Source organism: Cyprinodon variegatus, unplaced genomic scaffold (genome assembly GCF_000732505.1).
Source record: "Cyprinodon variegatus isolate N-32 unplaced genomic scaffold, C_variegatus-1.0 Scaffold778, whole genome shotgun sequence".
Lineage (NCBI taxonomy): Eukaryota > Metazoa > Chordata > Actinopteri > Cyprinodontiformes > Cyprinodontidae > Cyprinodon > Cyprinodon variegatus.
In genome coordinates, this window is record NW_015151231.1 from 179546 (window position 1) to 190047 (window position 10502).

Consider the following 10502-nt stretch of genomic DNA (forward strand, 5'->3'; position numbering starts at 1 on the left):
CCCCCCCCCCCAAAAGTGGGATGTAAATTTAACATAATGAGTTTTTTCTTTGAAAATGTTTTGCGAAAATAGACAGAAATAAAATTAATCTGTAGCGAGCAAAACTGTTTTGACTTAACTGTCAAATTGTTTGCTTTGTTTCCTGCTGTTTAAGGACACAGTATTTCAGTTATACTCATCTTTGAATTAGGGAGCTTTTTTTTATAACAGATGATTCAGACACCTGATTTAACTGCGTGAATAAACAAAATGCTAAAAGACTGCCTGAACATACCTAAAAGAGCTTCCATTTGCCTGTTGCTTTGTCAGAGAATTTTCCGCCCAGGATAATTTTGAATTCTATTCTATTATATTCTAGTCCTCATGTGGAGCTACAAGCAGCCTTTCGTCCCTTCAGTTCTGACCAGCTTTCTGGTCCCTGATAATAAAATGCATGTTGTATGTTTCCCAGTGTCAGTTTTTCAGCACACAAATAATTTTGCCTCAGTTTTTGTTTAATCTGACCAGATTTTTTTTTTCCTTCCATAGCCTCTGGAAAATTGTACACATATATGAATTCCTCTTACCAATTTCGTGCAAATCCTCATTAAAACATTTGATCTGCATTGTAAATGATTGCTGTGTTATCTACATCTCCTAACTACTGTAAGGGATGGGTCACTGCACATTCTTTAAAGTTATCTTGGTCCACTTGGGCTCTTCCCTTACTGATCAATGCTTACCTAGACAGCTTAGGAAAGCCATGTCTTTGTACTGTAGAATTATAACTGAACCATACCATTCAGTTGTTTTAATGATAATGGATTGAATAGCTCTCCTTTGGATTTCTGAAGCTTTGGGTGTTATTTTATGATCAGTTCAGGTTTTAAACTTCTCCAAACTTTTTTTTTTTTTTGGACTCTTTAACTATTAACTTCCTGGAATGCTAATTTAAACAACTAACCCAATAGATTTTATTTAGGGGCATCAAATCTGGCAGACTTAGCACCAATGCTCAGCACACTTTGAAATACTTACTAGAATTCAAATAAAACTGTAAAACAAATATAATCTAACTTGTACATGTTGGTCTGAGATATAAAATCTGATTACAACTAAAAAGAGCAAAAATATTTAGATACATTTGCACGCATTCTACCAAAAAGCCCTCTTTATCTACACCAAATTGAATGTTTTTAATGTACTCAATGATATTCATACATGCAACATCTTACACCAAAACTAATGGTTCTATTTGAACAGCTAAAAATTCTAGTTGGAGATTTAGCCCAGATTTGATTGATCTTAAACATAAATTATCATTGATTGACAAGCATCACTCTTGTGACATACCTCTGCATGTTTCAATAGGAATTGGTTTTGGATGACTTCTTCTCTGCTTGTTCATGCTGAGTAAAGTCATTAGAACATGCCTTTAGCATTTTGCAGTACTGCCATGCCTACTTTTTCCAACATTCTCGTCTTCCTTGTCTGCCCTGTTTACTCAGAGTCTTTAGGATCAAAGCCACGGTAACTATAAATCACCTAAATCTATGCGGTTTCCAAGAGAGAGTACGTTTTCTAATGTCTGGCTCTTTAGAAAATAATGATTCTTGGCCTTTAAATCACATATTATCATGCTGACTGTCTATATAATTCCATTGCTGGGTATAAATCTCCAAACTAATAGGAATAATTCATGAAAATGTTTCTAATGCAATGAAAAAAGATAACCCAGCCTTTGCTTGCGGTCAGTGTCTTTCCTGGCCACATCAAAGCTAATATTTACTTGAAAAGTCTGAAACAGTCTTTACCTTACATAATACCTAAATTATTACACATTTCATATATTTTTAGATCCTTTAAAGTTTTAAAAGACAAAACAGAGTCATAACTGTCATGCTAGATTAAGTGTTTTAGGGTGGAATGTTGCATCAAAACCACTAGGTATTCTCAGGAGCGCCCATAAACAAAAAAAAATCTAAATAAATAACCCCAGCCACCCACCTTTTATATCTGTTCCTCTTTATGCCCAGATAAACTTACCTCACAGGCAGATTAAGAAAACATGTTTCTTGCATTATGTTAAAACTGTGCCATTATTCTTCTTCTAAGTGAAGTTTAAAACATTGAATATAGATATGACACATAGGATAATAGAAAATCTAAAGCACGTCATTGGCAACATGACACTGCCGCTTGGTAATTGGTCTGAGCTGTACTGAAACTTGTTATTTTGTCTGGATGTTCAGCGTCTTGTCACAATTATCACCCTGCATATGATGTTTGAGGATTTTTTTCTCAGCTCCCAATGTCTGCTTTTATTAGAACAGGAATGCCATTTATTTCTGTCAATCTGTCACAGTCAGATGATTACAAAATGCCTCACATGTTTCCAGAATAATGGATTCGGTCTTGGAGGTATTCATTGTTATTATTAAAACCTTGAAAAGTTTGGTTCTCTCTCTCTGAGATACCTGTTTAATTAAGCTAAATATATCAAATCCGCACAGGTAAACTAATTTACTGTTTCATAGAAAAATTAGATATTTGGAAAATGCCAGTTTCACCTACACTAATCGAATAAATGATATGGCTATTTATGTTTTCCTGCCAAGCTTTCATTAATTGGACTTTCCAACACTAAATGGCTGAAAAAATAAAAAGTGGATCACTATATACAGATAATCTGAGAGAATGCAACAGAATCACAAGGACCAATGTAGTCCCATCAACGTCATTAATGTGCAACCCCCTAACTTTTTTCCGGTGTTACATCAGGATGGCATGCTCACATCAAACAAACGGCTGCAGGGTTTACCTGGAAGCCGCCTGAGGCAATCGCTCTCACACCCCGATTGACTGGCGTGTTCTTGCCTTCCCAAATGAGCCAAAATAAAGGGTTCTCAACCCTCCTTCTCACAGTTCCAATATAAACCTAGTCTGAAAAGAATGACTCTTGTAACATTTCTAGTCCCCCTTCTCCCCATCTTATTGCTATTCCTCTTTCTTTTCATCCCTCTGCTTGTCTCCCTGTGTCTTATCTAATCCCTATGCCTTCCTGAATCCCTTGTTTTCTCCTCTCTTTGGATCAGTGCCCACTGTGCCACCGGGAAATGTCCAAGCTGAGGCTGTCAACTCCACCACTGTGCGTTTTACCTGGAGTGCCCCAAGTCCTCAGTTTATCAATGGAATCAACCAGGGATACAAGGTGAGCAGCCCCTTTCTGTCAACCAGTGCACTCTAGTGGTCAGTGTCAGCAGGGCAGCCTTTTGCTTTCGACTGATGAACTAGGAATATATCATTGTCAGAATGCATGGGCTGGAAATCTAATTATCCATCTTGCTATGAGCTTAATTGATGTGAATTGCTTAAGATGTTCTCATTATTTCATTACATGCACTATGTTTTATGTCATTACCTCTATCTTCCAGCTATTGGCATGGGAACCCAGTCGCTCTAATGAGGTCACAGTGGTTATGGTTCGACCCAACTTTCAGGACAGTGTTCATGTGGGTTACATCTCAGGCCTTAAAAAGTTCACAGAGTACTACATTTCAGTATTATGCTTTACTACCCCTGGAGATGGACCCCGGAGTCCCCCTCAGCGCTTGCGAACACATGAGGACAGTATGTCATTTATAATAGATTTTATTCAAAATTAGTTTATTTATTTATCATAGAAAATGACTGATGCTTTCTGATTTAACAATATATTTATATTCTATTTTTAGCCCCTGGGGCAGTGGGACACCTCAGCTTCACTGACATCTTGGACACTTCATTAAAAGTCAGCTGGAAGGAACCGCAAGAGAAAAATGGAATTCTTACAGGTAGCTAAAAGTGTTATATTGCTTTGTAAAATAACTTAAATCCTTTCATAATTTCCAAACTTGTCTTCTTATAATTACCACTTTCAATGTATTTATTGGTGGGTGAGGTGTCTAGCCAAGACCTAAAGTACTGAGAAAACACCTTAATTTGTCCAAAAGATTTTTGTTTTTTGTGCAATTTTATCATGGACCCACAGAGAAGACCATGAGCTTTAACTTCTTGATTGGTTCATAAAGTTGTTTTCACTGTATGCTAGCTATCCTTGAAGTTATTTTCGGATCTATCTTGCATAAAAGCCAAATTGGTAGATGGCATAACTAATAGCTGATATTTTTGACAGATTCTCCTGCCGGAGCTGTTGATCTCTGCAGCTCCTCCAGAGTTACCCTTGTTTTCTAGTGCAGTTTCCCCTTTGGCCAGTCTGTCCTTTAGTTGGCAGTTGTTCCATCCTTTTTTTTTTTTTTTTTGGGCTTATGGTGGATTGACTCAACCTTTGCCCATTATTTATTTATTCATTCATTCATTTAATACCTTTAGTTTACTTTAATCTGCTGTTTTCCTCTATTTTCTTAATGCTGTTTGTCGCCTCATGCTCTGTAATAAACCTATAAGATCACCACAGAACAGTATCTTTTCACACATTTCTCATGGTGTCTACTTACTATGTACATAAATTTTGAAGGCATGTGTTATTTAAAACATGTTTAATCAGACTGCGAAAATTGTTTCAATTCATTTTTTATTGCAGTTATAACTTTTTTTTTCTTGCTTTGGGAAGCTATTATAATTATAAAAATAAACTACTACCGTATAAAGAAAAGAAACAACATTATTTTCTTTAAATTATATCAGTTTCGCTTGATGGTCAAATGATCAGGCCTATTTAAATTGCATGCCTGGAAGGAGATGTGTGTAAGAAAATATCCTAATTAGCAAATGTATATCAAAGGGTCTACTTCTGACATTACTAGAAGTATATTGCATATTTAACTCATGAGTACATTTAAAGTGTGCACATCACCAGTGTTGTTGCTAGTATAAAGCAGTACTACTTTAATTATAGTAAGTTAGTATATCAATTCATATAATTCAAAGTGACTCTGATGGTGACTACTTAGAGACAGTGCTTTGGAAAGCTTTGTGCCAGAGTCAGTTTTCTGGATCATGCTGATGTCAACCCCTTCAAAACCACACTTTGGCAGAGTTACAACAGCAGATCACTTGCTCTATGAATGCTTGCCAGTCCAGGGTACTAACAGCAGGAAGAGAGAATAAGATGTAAAAGCAGACCATCTCAGTAGAGGTGAAGGAAAAAAAAAAGTAAAAGGGCGAAGATGAAAGAAGTTGAAAATGTATCTTCATAATGTGTGGAGTAGCAAAGAAGTGCAGGTCCTCAACTACATTTTGGCACAAAAATAGCAAAAGACACCCCATGAAACGGACTTTCTTCTGCCCCACGCTGCCCTTGTTGCAGCAGCATGAAGCTGTTTGTCTAAAAAAACTCGGTTGAAAGCAAACCAGACCAAATGATGGAGCTGATCCTTTGAAAAGACCAGCAGGATGAATAGCAAAGAAAATACCAAAGAAACAACAGAGGAAGATAAGAAGTGGTGGCAAACCCTCTCATGGTCTCTTCAAGGTGCAGTGGTAGATAGCTCATGCTTCTCCAAAATATCACTGGCAGTGATAATGATTTCCGTACCTTCCATCAGATTTTGTCACTAAATTTTCTAAAGAGATTTGGAAAAGTAATTTAGACTTAATTAAGAAGATTTACAAAAAGATGTACAACTTTGGAGCCTTAGGATAAGAAACATTACAAGCCTATTAACATGGGAAAACTTTACAAAAAATGTGAACAATGCCAAAATCGCGGTTTCTATGAATGCAAGGAATGTGTTGAACTGCTCTAATTCCAGTTGATTCCAATTCAATGACTAAAAATAAATTATTTTTAATAGTCGATAATACAGAATAAAGAGCCCTTGTATCTTTTATTTACAGCCTTGGGGAGCAGTGGGCTGCCACCATGGGGCGCCCGGGAAGCAATAGGGGGGTTAAGGGTCTTGCTCAGTGAGCCAGACTGGCAGTCTGTGGGACTGGGGCTCAAACTCAGCACCTCAGGATTTCAAACTTTATGCCCTAACCACTAGGCCGCCACGCCCCATATGTTTACTGATTTGTGATTTTGTTATACAGAACACTGTTTTCTTAGGCTAATTTTAGTTTCAAGTGAGTAAATCTTAGCTAAAACCTAAAATGGAGGGTGTTTTAACAATTTACACTATTTTACATCTATTTTGTGTATTAACATTCTTAGTGCAAAGATTATTGAACTTCTTAAATATGTTATTCTTATTAATTTTGTCATGTATCCATTCCTATTCTACCTTAATGTGTAGAATGAAATCTTAAACACGAATAAAGAGTTTTATATATGTGAAAATGGGTAAAATGCAATATTCTGTGCAGGTTTCTATTGGCAAAAACTGCCAGTGACAAAAAAAAAAGAAAGTTTTTCTGAACATAACCAGGAGGAAATCTAAAAGTTCTTACATATTATCTCTTAAGGCGGCATATGAAGTGAAATGCATTTGGTTATTTTATAATGAAAAGGTAGAAACCTCTGAAGTAATCACACTTTTTTGTTAAAGAGCGCATAAAACCTCATGGAGGTTATGCTATAAGAAGACTTTGAAGTAATGTATCATTTTAAATCCACCTCACTACAGTTCATCTCTTTCTCCTGCTCTGTTAAACTAAGTTCCAACATGTAGATTGAAGTGTGTGGTAGTAACACACTAAAACACGCTAAAAAATTTGAAGGCTTTTGACGACTTTTAGGCTTATGGAATACATTATGCTTACTTTAATGGATTGTGCTATTTTAAAATATATTTCAGGTTATCGAATCTCTTGGGAGGAGTTCAACAGGACAAACACCAGAGTGACCCATTACTTGCCCAACTTGACTCAAGAGTATAAGGTTACAGGACTCACTGCCCTTACCACTTACACCATTCAGGTAGCGGCCATGACTTCCAAAGGTCAAGGTCAGCTTTCCTCATCAACCATATCTTCTGGCGTACCTCCAGGTCAGTCTCCAAATGAAAGATGAGAAGTAATTGAACATTACAGAAATCTACTGATAGTGAATGAAAATAATTTTTATTGAAAACGTTGGCTTTATATTCTGCTGAGAATCATGATTTGTTTGTAGGTTTTCTTTAACATAATTTTTTTATGTTGTTGACAGAGCTGCCCGGTCCTCCCACCAATTTAGCCATTTCTAACATCGGCCCACGTTCAGTCAGCCTGCAGTTTAAACCAGGATATGATGGCAAGACATCAATTTCCCGTTGGCTGGTTGAAGCTCAGGTATGGCAATTCATGTTCAACATATTAAGGACAACACATTCCTTAATTGGATCTTTTTTCTGTCAGTTTCATTTGCCTCACTGCTTATGCAGGCTCATGTCCCTGTGCATTTCAGATTGGCATAATAGGGGAAAACGAAGAGTGGCTGATGGTTCAGGAGCTGGCTAATGAACCTGATGCTAGGTCACTGGAGGTCTTCGACCTGAACCCCTATACTTTCTACAGGTGCACACATGCATACCAACAAACCATTGTACTCATGTAATGCATAATAAAAAAAAAAAAAACATTCTTCCACCTCATTCAAATACAACTGATAATATCTACATTGTTAAACCCATCTATTTATCTAAAGTTTAAATAAATTGCCTTTTAGATTAATTAATTAATCAGTTTATATGATAAAAGCATTGTAAGTTATTTTGATTTTATATTATGGACCTACACAAAGCTGCATGCAATTTTATAGGTGTAAGGATATAAAAAATTCAAGTAATTCAAGTAGTTTTCAGAGTTGATTAATCAGTCTAAATAGGGGTTTGTTTCTGGAAGGAAACTGATGCATGCATGCAAACATTTTTACTCTTAACACGACAAGATCTAAAACTATTTTACTAGTATAAATACTTTTGAAAGGCACCTACATGTTAGTTTAGTGAGTATCTTATGTACCTACTAATATCAGATTTGTTGTGTTTAAGGTTCAGGATGCGTCAGGTGAACATAGTGGGCACCAGTCCTCCAAGTCAGCCCTCAAGGAAGATCCAGACGCTTCAAGCTCCTCCAGACATCTCCCCTGCCAACGTGACCCTGCGGACCGCCAGTGAAACCAGCCTTTGGCTTCGCTGGGTGGTATGGATTCATTGCATACTAGACCCGATAAAGACAGCATGACACTGGCTAGTTTAATTAGATTTTCATGGACATTTTTTCAGGTTTTGCAATGAGTGATTCGAATAGGCTTATTTTCTTTTAACATCTCTCTTGTGTGTATTCTTTAAATGTAATGATGGAACTAAAATCAAATAGGCCAAATGTCCTTGAGCTGTTAGATAAGCTTAGTAAAATCTCTATTTAGATGATTAGGTTTGACATTTAGTGACGTTTTCAGGGCTTTTATAAAACTGTTTCTGCACACTGGGGGCTTTTTTTTTATTAAGATATTAAAGAACATGCAATATTACTTTTAGTGGTGCAAAAGCTGGACTTTCTGTGTCCTTGGAACAGCTCCTTTCTGCATCAGCATTTGGCAGTGGATTTTTTTTTACCATGTCTCTCTATTACTATCCCTGCACTAGCGGTTAAGACTTGAGTCACAGAGGTTTGTCATATCACTGCAGCCATTGCAAGATTAAACAGAGAGGATCTATCTGGATTAAAAGACACATAGGGTTGTCAGCAAAGGAATCTGCTCTGCAGGTTGATGACAGAGCTCATTGACTGTGATCCGTGCTAATGCTGGATATTCTAAAAAGTAAAGTAAGTCTTTTCAGACTAAAGTGTTGAACACCTGAAATTATTTATTACAGAAAAATTATTTTAAGAGAATTAACATGTGCAAATATATTTTATAGGGACATTTGAAATAATGTGTAGTTGACTAGTTTTTTTTTTTTTTCAATGTTTTTGTCACAATTTTTAAGTGTGTTCCGTACAAAAGTTAAGTTAGCAACTAGAGAGCAGCATGGGGAGTTATTATGATTTAATAAAGAAGAAAAAATCTAAACATTTACAGTTAGACACTAGGAGGAAACAGCTTTGAAACGGTTCACAAAAGAGGCAGATAAACCTAGAAACCCAGTAGGGAACAATGAAGACAGGTGAGCATATATAATTAGGGAAGGGGTGTAGAATTGACTGGCAAACAGAATGGCTAATCTAGGAAAATTAGACGCAGCTTAGGCAGAGTGAAGGCAGAGCAGCTAGAGGGGAGTGACTAATTAACCAGAATGAACTGAGCTCTCTGCAAAACACTCCTAATCCAAGGGGAAATTCTAAACAGAAATAAACGAAGAATGCATGAGGAATTATGTAAGATAAATAAGTTAAAAAAAGAACTAAAACTAAAGCATGAACTAATTAAAGGGAAGACAGAACATAATAAGAAAATGATGAAAACAGAAACAAAGAAAGATAAATTCCAAAACACTCGTCGCATTTCCTTGGGGCAGCCTTTATTATGCTATATGTTTTTTTCTTGGGACAGCCTCCTATATGTGTGCACTGATGCCCTTTCTATACTTCACATGGCTGCAAACAATGGGGTTAGTTACAGAATGGAGAACAGCAAATCTCAGGGGTTTCTTGCAAAGGCTGCTGAACTTAATTTCAGGTTTATCCGATTCACAGTAAAATATGGCAGCAGTGAGATTAAGGCTTGAGGAATAACTGGTAAAATCAATATTATGTTTATTAGCTTTAATGTGTGCACATCAATACAACCAGTTTCTTGCAGCTTTTTTCTTTTTTTTTCTTTTTCTAATATTTACTTGAAATGCAAAGAATATTTGTCACATTGTATGTAGAAAACTTTTTTATTCCCAAAAAAGGCAGATTGCTATGGGTGTTTACACTTTTGAGAACCATTATACTTTAACATATTTCCTTGTAGTTCTGTATTAAATGGGTTAATTATCAACTTCACTTTAAAAAAACTGCCTCTCATAGTTTTTGTTGATGCCTCTTGTGTGTTTTTAAATTACTGTTAAGTGCCACTTCTCATGTGTTATTGCTTCATTATGCACCCAGAAGGATAAGATATAATTCATTTTTTTTTTTTTTTTTTACTGCGAGAAGGGATCTAAAATATCATCAACCCTCTCAGCCTCTTCCAGAGTGGGAGTACAATGGCAATCCAGATTTTGTGGGCTATCGTATCCAATACTTCAAGGCGGGATCAAAAGGGGGCGTTCTTTCTCATGTCATCATGGACCGGCTGGAGAGGGAGTTCACTATAGAGGACTTAGAGGAGTGGACGGAGTATGAGGTCAGAGTTCAGGCTGTCAACGGTATTGGATCTGGACCTTGGAGTCAAGCAGTACATGGCCGGACCAGGGAGTCTGGTGAGAAGGATTAAGAGTGAATGTAGACTTTTTAAAATCCAAAATTATTATTGAACCACACTAAAACTTTGCGGTGTTCTACTGCAGTACCTTCAAGTGGTCCCACCAATGTATCGGCATTCGCCACAACCTCCAGCAGCATCCTGGTGCGGTGGGCAGAAGTTCAAGAGGCAGACCGCAACGGACTCATCCTGGGCTACAAGGTCATTTTCCCCTATATATCTATCTATATATATATCTATATATATA

The 10502-nt window shown here is 36.7% G+C and overlaps 1 protein-coding gene across 4 annotated transcripts in view; it reads left to right on the top strand.

Moving 5' to 3' along the window:
* The window catches only part of sdk2 (sidekick cell adhesion molecule 2), a 123198-nt gene that overhangs the window by 92005 nt on the left and 20691 nt on the right, over positions 1–10502 (top strand). For all 4 annotated transcript variants that reach the window (XM_015396146.1, XM_015396144.1, XM_015396143.1 and 1 more), the window contains exons 18-26: positions 3075–3190; positions 3414–3609; positions 3714–3812; positions 6717–6908; positions 7070–7191; positions 7307–7416; positions 7893–8043; positions 10016–10253; positions 10341–10456. In XM_015396146.1, coding sequence (XP_015251632.1) covers positions 3075–3190; positions 3414–3609; positions 3714–3812; positions 6717–6908; positions 7070–7191; positions 7307–7416; positions 7893–8043; positions 10016–10253; positions 10341–10456 — 1340 coding nt within the window. The remainder of the gene's footprint in view (positions 1–3074; positions 3191–3413; positions 3610–3713; positions 3813–6716; positions 6909–7069; positions 7192–7306; positions 7417–7892; positions 8044–10015; positions 10254–10340; positions 10457–10502) is intronic.